General features: G+C 41.9%; 1 protein-coding gene across 1 annotated transcript; it reads right to left on the bottom strand.

The window, feature by feature from the left end:
* Positions 1 to 23,024: 23,024 nt before the first annotated feature.
* On the bottom strand, positions 23,025 to 23,876 carry LOC120709824 (B3 domain-containing transcription factor NGA1-like). Its single transcript, XM_039995465.1, has one exon. It carries the CDS (start codon positions 23,874 to 23,876, stop codon positions 23,025 to 23,027), a length of 852 nt encoding a protein of 283 aa, XP_039851399.1.
* Between the last annotated feature and the right edge of the window lie 220 nt (positions 23,877 to 24,096).

Genomic DNA, 24,096 nt, shown 5'->3' with positions numbered 1-24,096 from the left:
GGAATGTTGGCGCCCCTTAAGTACCCATTTTACTATATGATTAGGAGTTGTTTTGGTAAATTCCCTGGGATGATTCATGAACTAACCCGCCACTTGGCACCCGAACTTGACCGTTTTCGATTTTGTCCTAGATTTTGGAGCATGTTGCATTTTGACAGGAAATTGGACATTTTCGGAGATGTTTTGACGCATGGTTACAACTGGGCTAAGATGAGGAATAAGAGGAAGATTCAACACGCGAAAGATGGGACCGAAAGGGGTTAGAAAAGGCCCAGGCCGGCCGGCCTGGAGTCCTTGGGCCGGCCGGCCTAGCCCTTTTCGGAGTCCAATCGATCTCGGTTTTCTTCAGCGCGAAGTATGCGTCAACCCTAATCTGTGTTTTACCAAAACCGCCGACTATATCTGCCTATAAATACCCCAAAGCCGCCGGCAAAGAGGATTCATCAAGGGAGATCACAGAGATCGCAGAGAAGAGCATCCAGAGATACATTCGAGTTAGACACAAGAGAAAGGCGACACCGGAGGCCTCATCGTCCCTCGGCGCCGCTGCAAGTTGGAGGACAACAAGGGATCCATCCCTTGCCGGAGATTTCGTCACCATGATCGACTACGCTTCGCTTAGCTTCATGGGGTAAAGTCCTCGTTTGTTCATGGGGTTGTAAGGAGATCTTGAGTTGTAATTGCCGAATCCTTTATGAGATTGATCTATCACGATTCTTGTTGATGATGCTTTGATGCCTAATAGTTCGCGACTTGGCTTTGGGTTTGCTTTGCTCTTGCATGGTTTACTTAGATTACATCAACTATCGTGTTCTTGTTGATTCGTTACCGATTATCCTCGTGTAGTGACAGTATGCGGGAGGGAAAGGTTTTGATCTTGGAACACACCTTTGATAGATTAGATCTGTTCTTCGTTGCTTGGCGATTACATCTCTAGTGATCCTAGACCCTATGGACAAATGCTCTTCATATCTTGTGCACACATCTATCATTGCTCACTAGTTTAGATTAGATTAGATTGGCTAGATTAGATCTATTTCACACTCAAACACTCAATATAGATCTTTTACCAACATCATTAGTGCTTAGTTAAGCATAGTAATACACTTGTTCCGTGGATTGATAAACCTTGGGGGAATACTCTAAGGGAAAAGATACACGATCCGTGCGCTTGCGGTACGTAAATTGGCGCTTTAAGAAGCGTCAACATTGGGCTAGCTTGGTATACTTTTGCGACTTGTTGTAGCCGTCGTGTTTTCTTTCCGCTGCTTAACTCTGAACTTTTAACTTATGTTATGTATAATGTTTTACTGAGTTTGGACTTGTAATAATACTTTGAACTTGTTGTAATAACTGCTATGCCTGTGTTGTAAAATGTATGGTTGTAATACCTCTGGACTCGCCTTCGTGCGGGGTATGCTTGTTCGATTCGAGATCCGGTGGTTGTATCGGGACGTTACCCGACAGACCAAGAATTGTTCCGTTTGAAGTGCATTGGAGTCGGTGTTGCCTTTATGGTGATGGCTAGCGCACTTGAGCCGGGATAATTCAGGTGGTTCTGCCACAGACCTCGCATCCAATCGCCACAAGGATCGCGGTGACCACTGCCCTGGCGACCGAGAGGATCGTGATTGGCCCGGGTCGGACGGAGCATGTCTGGGTTTCTAGGAGCCACAACACGTGGTGGCCACCATTTGTGGCAGGGCCAGCACCCCCTCCTTCCCGAAGAAAGGCGAAGCTGCTCTGGAGGGAGGTCTACGTGGTCAGCTCTGCACCCGGGGGCTCTCAACCACTCAAGTGGTCGAGCACCCCGGTGACGTTCGACTGGAGCGACCACCCCTCCAACACTGTTGGCGTCGGCCTCCTACCTGTTGTTGTGACGCCGACAATCTGCAACATCGGGGTCGAACAGGTCCTCGTGGATGTCAGAGCGGGCCTGAACCTGCTGTTGGCGCCAAGCAACATCACTGCCTGGACTGGATAATCCCGAACGATGACGCCCGCTGACGTCAATAGGGTGGAAGGTATTTCATGAGCCATGAATAAATCCGCAAGCGCATGGAGTACCGCCGTAGCATTTTTACCCGATAGTAACCCGGGGTGTCATTTATATTTCCACAGGAAAGGCAGCAGTGTAAAGAGTTAATTAAGTTATGTAGAATGCTACGAGTTAATATCCAGGATCTGAGCAGGGGTAAATAGTTCATGATAAAAGAGGGGTAGTGTGACACAAGCACAACTGGATAAACTCATTTAAGACAGCAGAGGAGCAGAAGCTAGACCGAGGGTAACAAGAGCTATACCATATCTAGTACACTCATGAGCATGTTGAGCTGAGTCACTCATACGCATAGAACATCCTACAAACATGGATAAGGGAGACCACAACTAGCTGGACAGGAGAAGCCTGACCAACTATACAACTTTATGCACCTCCTACCACTCTACCCGAATGTGGAGGATTGCTAGGGCAACGGACAGGGCCGTCACCACCTGCCGGCTACCTCACGAACCGTGGGGTAGAGTCGCATTCAAACATGGTCATTAACCCAGACACCACGTCTGCGCTAACGAGCACCACATTAGCCTTGCATAAGGACATCCATGTCTATCTAGGGCCTCAATTCAAGAGTGCCCAATTAAGGAAGATGAAGCAAAGCCATGAAACGAGAAATAAACTAGCATACGAGTCAAACAATTCAAGCATAGCTCAGGAGCAGGATCATACACGCAAAAAAGAGCATATGAACCAAACGTACTGGATAAATAAATAGACTCTAGTACAAACTCAAAACATTACATAAAGAGAAGATAAAAGACATACCAAACTCTTCATGAAGACTCTAAGACCACAAACTACGACTCGCACCTGAACTCCTCTAGTCCTAAGACCTCTACAAGAGAAAGTAAAAGCTACATCTTTAGAGTGAGAGTGGAATCTTGTGCTTGGTTGATTGCTTGTTGATTGATTGAAATGGAGCCCCTCCCCTCAAATATATAGGGGGGAGTCACCCTCTCCTCGGCCGGGAATGGAGCGTGTTAAAACTTGAATTGACGTTGGGGACCAATAGGGAGCTGCCACATCGAAGCTCAAAGATGGTGGGTCCCATGGGCCGTCGGCTGACCCCCATGGTCAGCCCACCAAGGACTGGCCCCACCGGCCCACTCCTTTGGCCGAGGTGCTGATCAATGGGCCCTTTTGTCCCTGGATGTTGATATGGCTCAATTTAGGTTGGTTTGCTTCTCTGGTGGGCCCTCCAATCCATGTGATGCTCACATGGCGGTGTCTGATTGGACGGCATCTTGCTCCATGGATCAAAAGGGTATGATTGCCCTTTATTTCAGCTAAAAAACTGCACTTATAGAAATCTAGAGGGACATGTGGAATTCGGTGATTTATTAACAACATGAGTGTAAGAAATGCAAGTTCATCAATTTATTTTGATCATATTGATGCTCAGAAATGGTTGTTAGTGAGCATCAACAAGACCCCCCAAGCTAAACTTTGCTCGTCCCTGAGCAAAGCTAGACTTTTGCTTGTTGGTCAGGAGTTGCTGCAATATTCCATTTCTTCACCATGCATATTTTACAAAAAAACATTCTACCTTGAATTGAATAAGTTGGTCAAAATTTTGCTCACCCGTTTTACCTTAATCCCCATGGGGCTTTTGGCTTTCTCCTTGTCTTGGGCAGTTGAGAGATAGAACGATTCATAGAGCACCACTTACCCATTCCTTGCTCAACTTTATATCCGCAGGTTTTAAAGGGTTTTTGAAATAAAAACAAATTCCTCAAATGACGCTCTCAAATCACTCAAAGTGTATGGTTCCTCACCAAGGCCTTAATTTGCCTGCCTTCTTTCATCTACCTGTAAAAAGGCTTTTGTGGAGCTCATGGTATGGAGAAAAGTAAGGCATACTTGTTTCAAATATTTTGCAAAGTCAAAGATTGAATCCAACAGAGTAAACAAGTCATACAACCATGATCGAGAAGTGCATGTGTGTGGATATGTGGTGGATGGAATGGGTAAAATAAAATACTCCATGTATGATCTCTCCCTTCTAATTATTTTCGGGCATAGCTAGCTATCTCTTATTCATATGGACCTTCATGTGCCCACTTTTTTTTTCAATTCATGGGCCCATTTTTTTTCATAGCTCATGCCCTTCTTGAAGAAATTTGGGAGAGACATCATAAAGTGTGGAGCATTCAAGAATAGGATGAGGTGGATGGTGTGGAAATGCTATCTTCAGGTGTAGAAGATTCAGCAAGTGAGGGTGGTGTGTACGTGATTCTCAATCATAAGAGCATGAAAAGAAACTCACAAAGGACACAAAATGTGGCAAACCTCAAAATGATAACAAGCAGCATGTTTGTTGGATTGTTCGTTATAAACTTCATGCAAATGGCTCTTGTAGGAATTTTCCATCACTAAGGAACTTTTCATTCTATAGTTTCAAAAGATAAAAATTTCGGACGTAAAACTTTGCTCAGAACAAGTTTGTAGCAACTCTAATTCATCATATCATATTCCTCAACAACTTAGACTCGGATCATTCACTCGCAACCCACAAAATTTTAGGTTCAAGGCAAACTTTTTTGAGACCAACAAATTCAGTTCTCAGAGAATATGAGTTATGAACTATGCATGAAGAGGAAATTAAAACAGGGCAACTGTTCATCATTTCAACCAGAGAATTAGGCATTCTTACCACTCATGAGAAACTAGACTAAAGTAAACTAAACTGAAGGAAATGAAAGAGCAAAGGACACTTAGGCTCTTCTGTTTTTTTTATGCAATGCAATGCAATGCAATGGGATGATGAAATGGGAAATATGAAAATGCATGAATACATGTTACCTTTCAGGCTTCCTTTCCCCAAGCTGGCTTACTGACCAGGTTCGTGGTGCTAACCATAGAACCGGTAGAATCCCTGACTTTCATTATACAGCTTTTGCAGCAGCTCCATCATGGTATTGTGATTTGTTTATTGCTGAATGTGATGTCGCACGGTATCTTCAATGTGTTGGTTGAGAGTTCCTTGGATTTGTTGTGTCCTCTCGTCCATGTCGCCGACCCAAATGTTGAGGTCGTGGAACCCCTAGGTAAGGTCATGATACCCTCGAGCTGAAAATGCGCGACGGGCAGCAAAGAGTGCGGGCGCCCCACCTAAACTAGAGCTACTGCCGTAGGTCTAGTTAGCGCGCGCGGCTTGGTCCCACTCAGTGCTACTTGCACTTTTCCATGATGATCCACCAGCCTCCGGTTACGGAATGTATTGGTCCCAACCGAACTGCTGTCCAGACGAAGGTCCGACCGTCCCACCTACTGAGCATATCCTGCATAACCATGAAAAGCATGTGGTGGAGGTGGCAGCATGTCCATTGCAGCATTCCAGGATCTGCTTCTGGTCATTCTCTCGGACACTCTACTCCTGCGAGGGGCTTCTATAGGCTGTAGCTCAAAAGTTAAGCCTCAGCTTTTATATAAATGAAGGTTCGAGCTAGGAAGTGGGATCTCATTCATATAGCCGGGAAAGAAAAATATAACAGAGCCATCTGGAGCCCTCTTAAGAGTGTGTCCTTGAACCAAATAGGCCAGATCAATTTTTGAACGAGGAGCACTAATGTAGGAAATCTTAGCCGAATTTAAAATGTCCAAACTAGTGGCAATTTGTGTGACCAAAGAACTGCATTCAACGGGTCCGACCATTCGAAAATTTCCGAGCCAATGGCGAGCCATTTCTTGCATGGGGGTAATTTTTATTTTGTTCACCATGGCGTAAAGAATTCGAAGTTCATCAACATGAACGATCCGGACATCCTCTCTAGGAAAACAAGTGAGCGCAAGCTATTTATGCATCAGACGCAAGGTCGGATGTTGGATATCATTGCAACAGGGCTGCAAACACGTGTTTAATCCAGAGATGGAGTGCCAAAAACTCTCTCTATGGTAACTGCAAGTTGCTTGCTCAACATTGATGGTACATTCATGATGAAAACCCAAGATAGTGCTGAAATCCTTCCAGGACATAACAAACTCATTTCCGAAAAACCGAAATGAAACTCCATTTTCAATTTCCACAAGAGTGCAAAGAAACTGAATTGTCAAATCCCAGGAGCCCATCTCGGAAATTTCAGCGAAGGCCGACAAACCCATGGCCTTCCAAACACTGGCAAATTTGGCATCCATACCTGTCTTCTCCAGCAGTACCTCGTCGAACACCCGAGTGTGACCAAAAGTTCGTTCCTTCAGCATGTTGTAGGCCTGAAACTCTCGATCTCCACAGAACTCGATATGGGAGTTTGTTGACGGCCATTATTTCCCATTTTGACCATCATCTTCTCGGGAATAAATTGAGACTTGCGCTATGCTCCGTACATATTTTACCTATTTCTAACAAATTCCACAAGGTTTGGTGGTTTGAGATGTTTTGCAGGATTATGCTCAGATTATGCAAGAAACAACACTAAATGGAGCATCTACAAGGATCGTGAAACATGGATACAATATGACACCATTATAAACATTATCAAATGCAAAATTTGACATTGCCATGTTGAAGAGATCGTCGAGATGATCGAATTGGACGTTTGGTTCACCCAATTCGGAGTCTGGACGCAAAAGTTATGCAAATTACAAGTTCCGGACTCGTGTTGTTCAGAGGCTGCAGGCTGGCCGGCCTCACCTAGGCCGGCCGGCCCGACACCTTTGCCAAGCACATCATTCCTTGCCACAAGACCATTATGGACCCTCCAAAGAACCCCTATGCACTGGATATACAAACAAATACAAAAGATATGACCGAAAGGCCTAGCACATGGATTAAAGGACCCGTCTACAACACTTACCCAGATCTTTTGGCCCGGAGCACCACTATGGACTTCATGCACCCTTTGATCAAGATGTCAGTGAAACGGGAGCCCAAGACGTGCCAACCCCAGGCCGGCCGGCCTAGGAGAGGCCGGCCGGCCTACAAAACTTCTGCTTAAAACCGACGCAACCATCCACGAGAAGGTCGGCGCCAAACCGCAAAAATTCCAAGCCGGCCAGCCTAGGATAGGCCGGCCGGCCCCACTTTGCAGAATCTCAAGTTCATCTTCACGTGGAAGCTACGTCAACCGACCCTCTTGCTTACAACTGACGCCTCGGCCAAATACCGACCTCTAGCTAGTATAAATAGGCCCCCCATCCTCACTTGTGAGACACACACCAAGGAGTTCTCTCTTCTTATTTTTAGTTTCTAGAATAGGCTAGGTAGTTGGGAGTTAGAGTCGAGTCGAACTTGTCTCGGGATTCCGGAGTCGTCATCGGAAGTCGGGTCTAAGCTCTTGTATCTTTTTGTTAACGCTCCTTATCGCCCCCGATTTATATACCGCAAGTGCACGGTTTCGTGTAGCTTTTCCCTTAGAGTATTCCCCCAAGGTTTATCAATCCACGGAACCAAAGAGACAAGAAATAATCTACTAGCATAGAGATTCCTTTGTGTTGAGATGGTGAAAACGAATCTAATCTACTAAAAACACGACAAACACCGAAGTTAGCAAGAGAAAGTTAGAGATAACCAATCTAGATCACCTAGATCATGCATATGTTGTAGTTCCAGCTAGATAAAGTGAAGTAAGATAGATGTGAATCTCAATGAAAAGCCTCTTTAAACCCAAAATCTCCAATCCGATCCCTCGATACTCCGCCTACTCTGTGGAGACGGCCTGTCACGACGCCCCCCTTTTGAACGAAATACCCTGAAGCAAGTCGAACCCCCTTTGGTAGTTCCGTCATGAACCTCTAGCCACCATGACTACAAGATCATGCTAAGCGATCTATCTCGATAATAGATCTAGGATGAAGCAATCCCAAATAAAAGAACGAAATCGAAAGAGAGAACATGGTCGCTAAACATTCGGAATCACAAATAACTTCACCATGAATGATTGTACATCACAAGATCACAACCGGGGCCCTACCTTGATCTTGATGATCCTAGCTCCAGAACTCCGACGTGGTCTTCCTTGCAAGGTTCCCACATCGTTTAGGGCGAACCCTAGACAACTAGCACAACCCTCGGCTCTCCGAGAGGTGTCCCTCTATCTTCTCTGCTCCTTGACGTCGTCTCCCGAATTGATCTCTGCGTGAACCTTGGGGAGGGGTCTTTAAATAGCCTCAGGGAACCCTCGGTCAAAGAGGAGGTCGAACCGACCTAAAAAAGGGCTGGGCCGGCCGGCCCAATGAGCCTAGGCCGGCCGGCCTGGGTCTTTCCTTCGCCGGCTCGAGTTCATCTTTCTCCCCAAGTCTCCTGGAATCTTCTAGAGTTTATGTCTTTCATGATTGCACCCCTTTAGACGTCATTATCTTCGAGATTTCTTCGAGGAGAAGGATAGGATGGAAAATCCTTCCTTAAATATCTCTTTGCTTTGCTTAGCCCCGAAGTATCTTGATCTTATCTTGTGGGCTTTGTCTTTTGGGCTTCATTGGAGGGTGGATGTGCATGAATGGGCCTCTAATCATCATGGCCTTCGATCCTTTGTTCGGGCTTTGGCCTTTGTCTTTCTTCGTGTAATCGCGTGATCGTGGGCCTCGCCATTTTATGCTCCAAAATTGGTCAAAAACCTGCAAAAACGAAGTACCCTCCAAAATATATGTGCAAACGCGAAAACGACCAATAATTGGGCCGAGGTTAGGATGGTTAGTGATTTTGATATTAAATTTATGCCATTATCAAAGTTAAACAGGGGATAAAATGGATACTTAAGGAGCGCCAACACTTTTCCTTTGACTTTACCAATATAAGTTATCTTCTTTATCTTTTCGAGTCAGCTCTACCTTCCGCATTTATTTATCTTCTCAAGTTATCTTCCTTGTGTGTGGAAGTAAGTCCCTCTAGCTTAGGCTTTGTATCTTCCTTGTTTATCAGGATCTTACCTTGCGGGTTTTCTGGACCAGACTAGGGAACTCAAGTTAGCTCCCTAGATTGAGGGGGATTTCTCTTGGATTTCTATTGTTCGTGACAAGAGAAATCCTAACACCAAGTACAGATGTGGTGTCTGAGCTCAGTGTTAGCTAGAAAGTGTGTTCCACTTCCACCCCATGGTACCGTTGTGGTAGGCGGCAGGTGGTGACAGCCCTGTCTATCCCTTGTAGTCCACCACATTCGGGTGTTTTCATAGCAGTAGTTACAGGTTGCCGTTGGACTCCCCTTTCACCCCTTTCTGAAGTCCTTCCTCTTCCAGCCGCCGAAGTAAGCTCTAGTTTCCCGATAACTAGTTAGAAACAAGGTTTAGTCTAGAGAGGCTAGCTCGATAGTTTAGAAGTGTTTTAGGAGTCTTTCTCGCTCGATGTCCTCCCAGCTGCTTACCTCTCTACGGATTAGAGTCTCCTGTGTCAGACGGTCATCGCTTGGCCATTATCTTGTCTATCATATCAGGCTTACCCCCACTAAGTTAGTCGGTTGATATCTCTAGTAAAGTTTGTCATTCGATTCTTCTATACTTTTTACCATAGTGCTTTCCTGAGGATATTTACGATACCCTGGAATACTCCAAGGTGAAGTGCTACAGCGGTGATTCTGTGCGCTTGCGGAATTGATATTCTTTTGGGCATAAGAAATGCCAACAAAGGGCTCTAAGCACAAGCCCTCGTCTTGCCCATCTTGGGACGAGATTGAGATCGTGCCGCGGAACGGGGTGGTGGGTGTCACACCCCCTGGTTAGCGTCCACCGGCCCTCCATTGTTCCCAGAGGAGGGAACCATGGCTAGGGGTTGCACAAAGGTCGCCTGGTCCTCCACCATGGCGTCAGCGGCGGGGATCAGCTCGTTGGATGGTGGTAGAACCGTGAAACGGGTAGCGACCGGCGTCGTGGTCGAGGATTTTGGGGTTCCCTCACCGGCCATGGCTACTAGATGGAGGGATGCTGCTGGAATTGGGTGAAGGTATGGAGTAGATGGAAACAAGGTGGAGAAGGAGCGGGTTTAGGTTTTCTGGGGAAGAGACACGAGAACCCTCCTTTTCTCCTCATGAAGATGGGACCCATTCGGACTTCAACGTGGACGTATCCGATGTAGTGATGTCCTCATCATCCTCCCCTTCTTGATTTGGAGTCGTCCTTAACTCCATCCTAGCGATGCTCGCATCATCCTCCCCTCCTTGGATCAAAGTCGCCCTCAACTCCATGCCATCACCAATTGCCTGCAAAAGATTAGGAACAACAAAACACACCAAGGAAGACAAAGTATAGCATGGCACATCCTGAGCAGGAATGATAGCAAGATCATAGTGCATAGCCAATAAAGCAAGTCCTTTCTTCTTAACATCAGCAATCATATTATTAGATATTGATGCATGGTGTTCTTTCTCAAATTTCACAATTTCAGCAGGTGTTAAAGGAAGTAAAACAATATTATTCCCATTGTACATGAAAGAATATTTGTTACTTCTACCATGATGTGCAGCTTCTAAATCAAATTCCCAAGGACGACCTAACAAAAGCGAGCAAGCTTGCATAGGCACGACATGAAAATCATCATAATCATGATAAGAACTAATAGAGAAATGCACGCGTGCTAAATGTGTTACCTTCTCCTTATCGTTTGTCTCAAACTACTAAATCTCATATGGTTGTGACAAAGCATGTGTGGTCAAGCCAAGCATCTTGACCTAATCTGAACTGACCAAATTGTTGAAACTCCCACTATCAATAGTAGTAATAAGCACACGACAATTGTTGATGATGAGGAAAATATGGAACAAAGTATGGCGTTGAATCTTGTCGGACGGTATAGGTTGTGCACTCAATGCATGTTGAACCAAAATTGACCTCAAATGTGAAGTCATCGCTTTGATATCAATGGCTTCACCATCCTCCTCAGCTGCCTTTTCTTCTGCATAAAGGTTAGCAGCAACTCGATATTCATCTTCAACATTATTAACACTCTCATACCCACCATCACCTGTTGCAATGTAGGCACGCATGCTGGGGCAGTCTCTCATCACATGATCCATGCCCTTGCAGCTGTGACAAAATATATTTGCTGATCCACTCAAAGGAGATAAAGGTGATGTCTTCTTTGCTGGCAGTGCCTGCAAAATAGGTTTACTCACCTCGGGTACCTGTGGCGCCAATGTGGAAGTCTTCTCCTTTTCTGAAGTACTCCGTGGGGAAAAAGGCTTGCAGAAATTGCCTTTGAAAGAATGTTGGCAGCCCTGTACTTCCCTTTGATTGAATCTAGTCCATTCTTTATAATCAAGAATATCCTAAATATCACAGTTTGAACCACCCATAAATCTAGCAGATAAATCTTGATCATCCTAATGTATATCACAACGAGCGAATCCCACAAGCAATTCCTGTTAATATTGATCTATGCTATTACTACCTTGATTCAAACATTGTTGTTTTAAACATAGATCATGCTTGTAATAAGGAGGGACAAAACGAGATTTCATACATTATTTCAAAGCAGTCCAAGTCTGTGGTAAAGTAGTAGCATTATTATTGTCACAAAGATCACTCCACCAAAATAAAGCAAAACCAGTAAAACTCACTAGTAGCAAGTCTAATTCTACGCTCTTCAGGAACTAGGTGGGATTTAAATTTCTTATCAACAACAATTTCTCAATCTAAATATGCTTCAAGATCAGCATTACCAGCAAAAGGAATCATGGTAAACTTAGCTCTAGCAAAATGATCATTGTTACCATGATTATCATTGCCGCCCATACCTTGATGGTTGCGTCGAAGCCGATCTCTGCTAGTTGCTTTGCTATTAGCACGTCGGGCTTCAGCACCAGCATCCTCCTCCTCATCGTCTTCACCACAATGACGTCGTTGCTCAACATGTTCAATCCGGGTGCATCAACTCTTTGAACTTCTCTACCATGTAAGTTCGCTGGTCATCAACAAGCTGCTTGAGCTCACCTTTGGACACACACTAACTGAAATCTTTAGGTGACTCACCAGAAGTGCCTTTACCTATCATGATCAGAAGACAAAAAAATAACACAAGAGTATTATCCCTATCAACTAATAAGAGCTATAAAATGTGGAAGCCACACTCTCAAGCGTCTTACCACGCTCTTACAAGTGTTCTTACCAAAGCAGCAAGGAATACAATCAATGGCGGCTTGTGAAACCTGTTGTTGCTATGGTGTAACAATTGCAAGCTGAACCTATACTGATCAGAAGTATGTATGTGGAGCTTGGGAGGCTGAAATATATGTAGTAAGGATTAGCAATAATTCAATTTAGAAATTGCAAGTCTGAAAAGTAGTCCCAAGCTTGTCTATATCACTGGCCTAAACTCATTTGAGACCTAGCTCAAGCAACCAAAGATGATAGGACTAAACCATGGACTCAAAGGATGCAATGCAATTCTGAAATTTCTCTTCTTTTCCTTCTTTTTTTTTCTTTTTTTGGATGCGGCTTTTAGCACCTCTTTGGATTTTCCTTTCTCTTTTTTTTGATGTGTAAATCAGAACTGTGGCACTCTCAATGAAATCTTTGCCGTAAAGAAAACAGCATGCAACATGCAGTCCTAGATTTATTTATGCGCAAGCAAATATGTGAGTAAAACAATATGTTCATGCGCACATACCAAAAATCAATTTGGTCTATCTCCTTTTTTAAAAAAAATTCTTCATTGCACAACACAAGAACCAAACTGTTATGATGAAACACAAGGATCAATAATTCACTCAAACTAGAATTAATCGACCTAGACACAGCAAACACAATGACACTCAAGGGACTAAAATTCAAAAAAGCAAACTGAAAGAAAAAAATTGCAGCGGCACAATGAGGTTATGGGATAGGGAAAACAAATTTTTTAGAGCTTTTTTTGTGGAGTCTAGGTACTGAAACAAAACTAATCTAAAGAGGGGAAAACAGCGATATACCTCACGGGAAACCCGGTCAAATCTGATACCAATTGATAGAGCCGCGCGCGGCGATCTTCCAAGAGGTAGGGTAAGTTCGATTTGTGGAACACTTGACTCACGATCAAGGCTTCTAACTAGCAAGGATTCGAACCCACAACCTTTGCACCACTGCTCCAACAAGAATCAACCAAGCGCACTCGATTGATGATTCCTATAAGCGAATCGAAGAACACAAGCAAGAACACGGTAAAGATGCAATCTGAAATTGCGAATATATATATGAAGCAAATCTGAATTGAATTCAAGCTCTAAACATGAAAGGACTAATCGACACAGTCGCGATGAACGAGAACAAGGGGCCATGGATCACTGTAAAAGGACTAATCGACACAGTTACCATCAACAATTCAGTTTCTCGATGGAAAACTACATTCAAACAAAACCCAAACCGTAATGTTGTGGTGGCTGTTGATTATATCAGGGTTAGGGCGTGGAACCCTCTGGACACGCCCCTAATGGGCTCCCACACCATACACGGGCCATCGGCCCAAATCAGGTGGTGTAGCATCGTGATAGATTCTGATCGTCAACTTGTTTTGTCAATTTCTGCCGACTCCAAACAGATATGGGCCTCAATCCGGTGGCATTGGAAAGTTAACGAAATTATGTTTCCAACCATATAAAGATCTCTTGAAATGGACTTCATATGTGCCAGTGGTGTCATTTTTGGTGCAGACTGTTTCTGGAATCCGAAAATAAAATGGAGTCCAACTTGAAGACGATTTGGACTTCAATGTGTATGTATCCGATGTAGTGATGTCCTCATCAGCAGGCTGCAGAAAGATATTATGCTGACTACAAATGAAAAGATTGCCATCACCAACAAGAAAAGAAATCTCAAAGGAACCAACTTAAAAAGTGGAAACTCCATTGCTGTGTTAGATGATTCCGATATCATTGATAAATCAGATATGATGGGTGTTGGTATTGACCCTGCTAATTTTGCCTCCATTGATTATTAAAGATTTTAAAATTGCTAGACATGCTCTCAATAATAAGGCTGATAATCAGGCCCCTGCTATTCCTGAGGAGGTGTCCTTTTGAAGAAATGGCTGATGAATGTTCAGATGTCGAAGATATTATTGTTAATACCCCTAAAAGGAAACCAAAATCCGTAGTAAGACTATCTCTTTCTGGCCCTAAAAAAAGAGGTAAGAGCAAGGCAATTCCTGCTCTGAAAAAAGGTGTAAAGGTAGGTGACCAAGGAATCCATGGTCCCTTTGCTAAGACAAAAATCTTTAAAGGTAAGAAAAAAAAGAAAGGCCTCATGTGGAATTGTAGGGGTATCAAGAAAAAAGGTGTCTCCTCCTTATGAAATTTGATTGCTGAACATAACTTCCACTTTATGGGTCTACAAGAAACTATGCAAGCTGACATTGATGATAGCATCCTGAGAAAATTTGAACCCATGCTGAATTATCTATGGAAGTGAACCCTTATAGAGGTAGATCTAGGGGCATTTTAGTTGGAATCAGCATTGGACATTTTGATGCGGGTGCTTTTCTGGAGGGCGAGTTCATGCTTCAAATGAACCTTTGGGACAAACAACTTAAGATTAAATGGAAGTTGATCACTAATATGCATGGAGTTGCATAGGAGGATAGAAAAGACTCTTTCCGTAGTGAACTTGCCTCCTTTTGTAGCAGGAATAAAGAACTAGTGGTAATTGGGGGAGATTTCAATATTATCATATTTCCTTCTGAGAAGAACAAGCAATGGTTGTTGGAAGGTTTACAAACTGCTTCAATTGCCTCATTTCCACTTATGAGCTGATTGATATTAACTTGATGAATGGTAAATTCACTTGGTCCGACAACCAACCTAATCCAACACTTCAGAGGCTGGATAAGTTCCTGGTTAGTAATGACTGAGAGGACTTTTTCCCTGGTGTGATTATTCACTGACTCCCTAAAGAAGTGTCTGACCATAACCCACTTATTTTGTGCACTGATTTTGCCATGCCTTTGAAACACCTCTCCATCAAGTTTGAGCTCTCCTGGTTGTTTCATCAGGATTTTAAGTTTAAAGTTGAAAGGTTATGGAAAGCACCCTGTCATGTAGAATCTGCATTTGATAGAATTCAATTGAAACTCAAAAAAAATCAAACAATATTTTAAAGGTTCGGGTTTTCATACTAAGGGGGAGAGGTGGAAAAGAAAACAACAAATCCAAGCAGAGTTGTACTCTCTGCAAATGGATGAAGAAAATACCATCTTATCTTATAGTCAGCAAGTGAGATGTAAGCTGAAATATAATTTAATGCACATTCCGTAACAAAAGGAGCTGTACTGGTTTAAAAGATCACATGAAACCTGGTTGCCTAAAGGGAATAATAATACTGAATATTTCCATAGGATAGAAAATGAGAGAAGGAGGAAGAATACTATCTTTTCCTTGTCAGATGGTGACCGAGTGATAGTGATCAAAAGTTGTTGGATCATGCAACAAGTTACTATAAATCTTTGTTTGGTCCTGCTAATGGTAATACTCTTCATTGACCTCATCTTTATGGGAGGGTGTGGAAAAAAAATCTTTGAGGCTGATAATGAACTCCTATGCAGACCTTTCTCTGAAAGTGAGATTAAGAATGCATTGTTTCAAATGGAGCACAATAAGGCTGCTGGAACTAATGCTATTCCAATTGAATTCTTACAAACATGCTAGGAGATAATTGAAGAAGATATAATTCAGATGTTTGATGACTTACATAAAGGTAGGCTGGATGTTAGTAGGCTCAATTATGGCATAATTACTTTGCTGCCAAAAGTGTCTAATGCCTCCAAAATACAGCAAGTTCACCCTATTTGCCTTCTTAATTGCCTATACAAATGGATCACTAAAGTGCTGACCATCACACTCGCTCCTTTCGCTGGAAAAAAATTTATGCAAAGAGCAAACTACTTTTATGAAAGGAAGGAATATAATGTCTGGGGTTATGGCTTTACATGAGATCCTCCATGAAACCAAAAGGAGAAAGAAAACTTGGGTGATTCTTAAATTGGACTTTGAAAAGGCATATGGCATGGTTGACTGGTCATTCTTACTGGAAAGCTTTCAAAAAAGAGGGTTCAATGCTAAATGGTGGGGCTGGATTCACCAAGTTGTATCGGGAGGGACAGTTAGTGTTAAACTAAACAATAAAACTAGTCCTTAATTCGTGAGCCATAAAGGAGTGCGGCAGGGTGATCTTCTTTCACCCTTGCTCTTTAGCTTTGTCATAGATTGCCTAACTATAATGATTAAGCAAGCCCAAAGAAACGGTTTGATTACTGGCTTAGCCAGCAATCTGATTGATAAAGGGGTGGCTGTCCTTCAATACGCTGATGCTACTATCATTTGTCTAGAAAACAATATAGATGCAGCAAGGAATATGAAGCTTCTGCACTATCTCTATGAAATCATGTCGGGCCTTAAGATAAACTTCTCTAAAAGTGAAATTGTGATGATCAACGAAAATGATATGTTGGAAAAGCAGTTTTTTGAGCTCTATAATTGTTAAATTGGTCACTTCCCTATTAAATATCTTGGGGTACCTATGAGTTCCAGCATGCTTCGTGAGGCTGATTGGGCCAACCAAAAGAGATAAATGGGAAAAAATTGGATATTTGGAAAGGGAGTTAATCTCCATTGTTGGAAGAACTATCCTTATCAATTCTTCTCCATCCAGCTCTTTTATTTACCACATGTCCTTGTACTTGCTCCCAAAAACTGTGGTAGATGATCTTGTAAAATAGAGAAGAACCTTTTTCTGGCAAGGTGGAGTGAAAATGAAGTATCATCTAGTTAGATGGGGTGTGCTGTGCAAAAGTAAGAAAAAAAGGAGGCCTCGGTATAAAAGACATTAGGAAAATGGATATAAGCCTTTTGTACAAATGGTGGTGAATGCTAGAAACTGAGGATGGAATTTGCCAGACCCTGGTTACAAACAAATACATAAAAAATTGGCTGGTCAGCACTATTCCTCCCAGATTGGATGACTCACCTGTGGGGAAAGATTTATTGAAGTTTAAACACATCTATCTAGTGGGGAAAAAAGTGGAGGCACAGGATGGGGAAAATGCTATCTTTTCGCTAGATTGCTAGCTGGAGGATCAACCTCTTTGTACCAAATTCCCTATACTCTTCGAGTTGAGTGAACACAAGCGGATTTCTGTTAGTGAGTTTGCTGGAAAAATGGTCTTATTTCCTTTAGAAGATGGCTCCCAGTTTTGTAGGAACATTGGCAGATGCTGAAACAGCATGCTCTGAATTTTCCCTTTACCCAAAATCAAGATAAAGTGTCTTGGAAATGGTCCCTAAGGGGTGTTTTCATTGTTAAATCAACCTATGACCGATTAACCAGTGATGACAATGGGGAATCTTACTCTAGAATCTGGAAAGCCAAATTTCCTTACAAAATCAAAATTTTCATTTGGTTGATTGAACAAGGGGCAATCCTGACCAAGGATAATGTGTTGAGAAGGAAATGGGTTGGGGATCCTTCCTCTAGCTTTTGTGATGATATGGAATCCACAAATCATCTGTTTTTCACTTGCCATACTGCTAAAGTGGATTGGAGCATTGTTGCTAGCTACATTGGTGCTGATAATACCCCTAATTCCTTAGACTAGTTTTGGAATTGGTGCCGAGCTTGGATCCCTGCTAGTGCCCAGGTTCATGCTTATGTGCTTGTTGCAATTTGTTGGGCTACATGGAAAGCAAGGAATAATTTGTGTTTCAATGCAAAACTGATACATCACCCATTTGAAATTGTTTGCCATGCTTGCGCTTTTTTAACCTTCTAGGCAGGTTTGCAAAAAGAGGAGGTCTATTCCCAAATCAAGGAGGGCGATTGGATGCTGCTATCGCTGGCTTGCCAGATGCTGGCCAACTAGAGTCATTTGATACTAAGGATGATCCTTCCCCGCCGCCTACTGACCAAGGCTCGAGTGATGATGTTGCATCTGGTGATGAGGGCCCTTGATGGGTGCCTCTATCCGAGGAGTGACCTCTCCTTGCTTCTATTAAGCTTCATACACTTGGATGGTGTTGTTCCCCGGCCTTTTGCAGTTCTAGACTTGTCAGAAAGTGAGATTGTGAGATCCGTATAATTTCCATTCCACATATACTTGCTATTTTATTCTCATTAACCATACATCAAGATGTTAAGAATACCGATATTGAGGATTGTGTCACCATGGCACAATTAAATGAGATGAAGCAAAGCATGGAGGAGAAACAAGATAGGTTGTCACAATAATTCCAAGTAATTATGGCCCACTTACAAAATCTTACTCATGTTCCTAAAAATGGAAGCATTCATGAGGATGAAATAGATAAAATTGATGAAGAAGTTGTTGCCTGATTTGAAGAGAATAGCGAAAACTCCGAGAATGGGATGTTTCCCATGCTAGGAGACGTGTTGGTCCAGTGCATGGAAATAGAGGTAATGGAGATGGTTATGGTAGAGGAAGAGGTACTGGACATGGAGTAATTATCATTCTAAATTTGAAGAGGAGTACGAAGAAGAAGAGGTGGAACAACCTAAAAACGGTGGCCGATGTCTCTGTGGCCATCAGAAGACATATAACTGTCCCAATGAGGATCTCATCCTGAACCATTGTCAAAGTTGATTGAGGATCTGATCCTGATGCTTGTCTAAATTGGGAGTTAAAGGTTAACAATTCTTTTTGCTTGCATAATTACTCAAAATAGAATAATATGGTAATGGTTGCACTTGAGTTTGATGATTATTCTATAATTTAGTGGAAGAAATGCTTAATCATGCAGAAGAATCTAGGCAAAGTGTTACATGAACATGGGCTCAAATGAAGGGAGAAATGATACCAAGATTTGTATCTAAACATTATCGCCATGATAAGCTACAGAATTTGAAGAAAGAAAATCTCTCTATTGATGAGTGTTACAAGAGATGGAGAAGTCAATACTGATGACTAATGTACTTGAATATGAAGAGAGATAAAAAAATTCATGTATGTTTTACATCACAATATCCAGTGAATTGTTGAATTTCAGCCGTACCGCAATCTTTTGAGTTGTACAAAAAGCAAGCATAGCCGAGCATCAATTGCAGCAAGACATGAAGAGTAATAGAGGAATCTGATTCAATACAAAGGGTACTCTAAGTGGAAGCAAATTTACACAAGGAGCCAATACAAATCGAGGTGCAATCATTAACTCAAGTGATGGGTTATGTCTAGTGCTAATCTTGCTTCTAGTAGCAAAGAGCTGGCCACTCAAAGTGAGAAGAGAGAACTTGCAATATATCATCTACATGTGAAGGGCGTGTTTATGTTATAAGAGAGTATGAAACTGCTATTGAGTATGAAGCTACTTTGTAACACCCAAATTGAACAAAGAACAAAGTACGCTTTCTACATGGGAATGCGTAAAATTGATAGATAAAATTAACTTTTTGGATCCATTGCCCGAGTGGACAAACGGACACTGTGGTTGCGTAGAGCTCGTTGAGTATATTCCGTTTGACTATCTACATGTCGCGTTTGGAGTTTGGATCAAAAAGTTATAGTTTTTTTAATCTGCTGGACACCCGGGACGCGCTACAGGCCCGCGCTACAGTAACCTTATCTACAGTACCGAGCCCCCTCTCTTCCAAACCCTAAGCCGTCGCCCCTCGGTGCGCCGCCACTTCCTTTTGCCGTGGAAAGAAAGGAGAGAAGAGGGAGAGGAAGAGAAGGAAAATTACGGCACGTCTTCGTCGATCCTCGTCGTTCCTCTCCAAAAACCGGTTGGGTTTCCTCTCCTCTTTTCGTTTTCCCCATCTCCATGGCTTTTCCGCGCTGTTCATGGTGCTGCCACCTTGTGTGGTGTAGTGCAGCGAGGTTAGATGCAAGAAAGAAGGTGAAACGGAGTGGAATCGCCGTGATTGTCGTCGCCATCGCCTTCGCCCTTGTTGTTTGCAAGGGGAACCCCTAGGTGAGACATGCCCTTGTTGTAGAATATGTTTCCCCCTGGTTTTAGAAGTTTTTAGCTCTTGTGAGTAGCAGTATTAGTCGCCTTTGGACTAGGTTTAAGGTTTTGTCCTCGTCGCTTTTCTCAGCACGTCATCAATCTGTGCAGTTTCTGTTTGTGGTAGTTTTTCGTGCTCTTAATGATCTCAAAAAAATATCAAACCTTTATATGAGTTGGAGAAGAGTTTGAGATATTTCCATAGCCGTAGAGAACACCTGAATCGGATTTAAAATGAGGGAGAAACTAAGGTTGGAATCTGACAGTTTTTTAGTCTCGTAATTCTGGACAGTGTCTGTTAACCTGAAGTTTAGGGAATCTTAATGGCATTTTTGGACTTTATCGTAGTTAAAATAGTTGTAGATAATTTTATAATCTTTCCAGATTGGTAAAGATCATATCCATCCGACTTTTAGAGATTCAGTTATGACTGTCTCAATAGAACTGTTCTGCAGAATCTATCAGAATATCAGATTAAGGTTCACTTCATTTTTACCCAATGATAATGATTTTTCCTACACTTTTTGATAACTACAAAGTTGTAGTTTATGAAGTTATATTTCTTGTTCCAAAATACTAGAATTTTTCACCATCAGAATCAAAGACTCTAAAAAAGAGAAACAATAGTGCTGCTGTTTTCACTAGATTAGCATATCTTGATGTGAGGACGTTGGGTTCAGGCGTAGAATTGCTTTACCCGATGTTTTTTTGAAGTATGTTTTCTTTGGTGCTGAGCTATGGTTGTGAACAGGTGGTGCACCTTCGAACCGTGCTTAGCTCACGTTCTTGATCTTCGGTGAAGGCAAGTAAACGTAGCAATGTGATCTACTCGCTTTAACTTTGTTATTTGAATTGACTCCATTAAATTTCAGAAGCTCACACTAGCCAAATAAGATCTAAATATTGCTTTATTTTTGGATTTATATATTTATCCACTTGTGGCATTGCTCTTGGAGTTATAAATTTTGAAGGTATATGAAGTTCATGCATTGCAATCATACTTCTGCACTCTCATATTGAAGATGCATATGAAGAAACCATAGCCGAATTGGTGCGGTAAGTACCGGTACAGCAACGCACGTTGAGATATAGCAATGTGGTTGCAACCCTCACTTCCTTCCTTGGGATTTGTGGGTAGAAGTGAAGTCATCCATTGCATTGCACTATAAGCATGTGCATTGAAGCATTCATAATGCATTGCACAATTTGCATATGCATTGAAGCATCGTTATGAAGATCTCTACCTGAAGTTACACTGTCTCAGTATGATGCTTATTCTATATGAAATTATTAATCCAATGTTTAATCAAATTGTGACTTAAATAGCTTGGTTAAAGTAGTTTGCTTGCTGAGATTTTTCCATAAACCTCACACTTTGTTTTCCCCTCACAGGTGCTTGAGCTTGGACGTTGCATGCTTGGGATGGGAGTAGCAGCACATTTGCACACTCTTATCAATTTATGTTGAACAAATGTTTTATAATAAAATGTTTGGAGGTGGAGATTCTGTCGTTGTTTCAAATTGTCTCGCATGGTTCAGTTTGTGAAATGTTTATTTCCGTCCAGTGAAATTTTGTTAATTTATCTGAATGATTTATGTTGGTTCTGCGTACTCTGTTATGTTCTTGTGCTGCAGTGTGGTAATTCTCTAGAGGATTGTTGTGTTTTACCTCTGGGGTGTTACACTACTAGAGGCACTTAGAATTCCTTATCTCGTTATTAGGTGTGTCCTAATAAGGCTGATACAATGATATTATCTGCATGCTTAACTTTTGCTAGAGCGACTCAAATTGAATAGGCATCTTAAGATCCTTTTTAAGGTTTGTCATCTAGCAAGTAATGCATGAATTAGTCTTTCTAAGTTTGGGAAATTCATTCAATTACATCATCTACCATGTGTATGGCCTTATTTCTCTCAACTATTTTATCTATTAAATAAAAACAAATCATTCTAATATAAAAGATATCATTTTTAATTGATTCGGATAATGAACTTTTTAGTAATAGGAAGGGATATCATGTTAAGAATAGCTAGAATATGTTAAAGACCACTTGTTTGATAAGAAATAAAAAAATGAAATATATTTTATAAGGAACATAAAGAAAATCAATGTCTAGACAAGGCAGACAGATCCAAAAAGTGATCTTCTTGCTTATTTCTTTCATGCAACTACATTGCAATTAGGGTATACTTATTGGGTCCAGAAGATTTCTAAGGACCCCAATACCCATAGGATCTCCATGTCTCATCAACCCTACTTACTGCCAATAAAGTACAAGTGATGTTTTGGGTTTGACATGGCACAACATGATGCACAGCTAGCATAATTTGCATGGCAAGCATGCCACAAGTCTAACCCTTCTCTAACAAGTGTGAATAGGAAATAGAGAAGTTTCTATGAAGATCACTGTGCTAATTGATAACTAAATAAATATCTAGAGGTTTATCACTTCTGTCAACAAAATTATTAAAATGTTCACTGTGATTGTTGAAGTATAATTAGGCTATGATGTTCCACAAAGCTAATATTTATGTTTGTTGATAAATTTCAATAGCAGGATAGCTCCTAGCTGGCCACAAGAACTCTCTCAAATTAGATATAAGAATTTAATAGACATATATAGAAAACAATTTTTGCTGGTCCACTAACTAGATTTCTCAAAATGTATCGATCAAAGTTGGATAAAAAGCCGTTCTAAAGCTGGAAGAAAAATATGAAGAATAAAAAATATAGCACACTAGAAACATATATTGTATTATTAATTAACATGCAAATGAACATTTATGTTATTACTGTAATGCAACAATATGAACTCATGAAGAGCTTCTAAATTGAAGGGGAACCTACCACTCAACCAATGCAATGATTTAGGATTTTACTTGATATATGTTGCCATAAAGATTTCATCTAGATCAATTGAACTTGTGAATGTAAAGCTTCATACATAGGATTAACATAGATGAAAAGACATCACAACATAAGTTTGAGTACATCACAAGCTCAACAACAAAAAGATAATTAAAGTCACTAGCAACTTTGGTTTACAATATAGTACTTAATAAAGAAATAGCAATGCCACGATGTGCAGCATAGTTTATTGAACTGAAGTGCAGGAGGGTTCAAGCAACACTGTTGGACCACTTGTTGCAGAAGTCATCACCTTTAGCACAAGGAAGGATATCGATGTTGACCCCAAACAGCCGCAAACGCTTTCTAGACTTTCCCATGTTATTGCCAAATGACATTGGAGACATATTTGGCTGAGGCATCAAAGTCATTGACGGTTTCAACCCTCCAGATCCAAAGGATAGAGGCTTCCATGTTGGCTCAAATCTGTAGCCACTACCAAAGCCAAGTCCTTCACGATCCCGTTCATCAATCAAAAAGCCAGATGGAGTGAACATCGGAACTGTGTTGTGATGTGGCATAGAGTAGATATCGACATGGGGCTTGATATGAAGGAAGAAGCGGTTCGAGCCTGTAGACTTACTAACGCTGCGGTAAAAGGACACAATGTCACCATTGTTGAGCTTCTTCTCCTTGATAAAGGTAGGCCAACCCTTGGTTAGGACATAGGTGGTGCTACTGCGCCATAGACTAAAGCGGAAGTGCCAGATCAATCCTGTGGAGGAGTCCTCAAAGGTGAGGATAGGGTCATTCCTATCACTCTTGGTCTTGGAGATTTGGGGGAAGTACTTCTCCGCAAATTTCCTTGGTATCAGTAGACGATTCAGCTTACCAACATCGCTTGGGGTAAGAATCTTGCTAAATAAGAACTCCATCACAATCACCTCCCTACCCCTCTTGCTAGCTCCACACACACCTAATCCTCCATGAGAATTTCTCAATCCTAAAGGGAAAACTAGTGCGGACACAGTTGTCCATGGAGAGACATACAAATGGGATGAGAAGGGGTTTACCATATGGAAAGGATTCTCACACAGTGGGACTTTCTCCTTCTGCTGCCCCATCTCCCTTGAAATCCAAGTTCCCAAGAAAGCCATGGATCTAGAGGAGTAAGAGGCGAGGGTGAGGTAATGGCGAGATCGGGGTTGAGATAGATCTGGTGAGGCTCCGAGGAGCGACCGAACTAAATAGTACATTAACATAGTGCCTACTATGCCTATTTGTTGTACACATTAATTTTTCCTTTTGGCACTATGCGAGAAAGTAGCTTTAGCAAGCTGGTTC

The sequence above is a fragment of the Panicum virgatum genome, chromosome 5K, assembly GCF_016808335.1.
Source record: "Panicum virgatum strain AP13 chromosome 5K, P.virgatum_v5, whole genome shotgun sequence".
NCBI classification, from domain to species: Eukaryota; Viridiplantae; Streptophyta; class Magnoliopsida; order Poales; family Poaceae; genus Panicum; species Panicum virgatum.
Note: the sequence above shows the minus strand (reverse complement) of the source record. Positions and strands in the feature narration are given on the sequence as shown.

Excerpts from the sequence above, each read along its gene's own strand:
- LOC120709824 (XM_039995465.1), bottom strand. The coding sequence starts at position 23,876 with ATGGGGCAGCAGAAGGAGAAAGTCCCACTGTGTGAGAATCCTTTCCAT.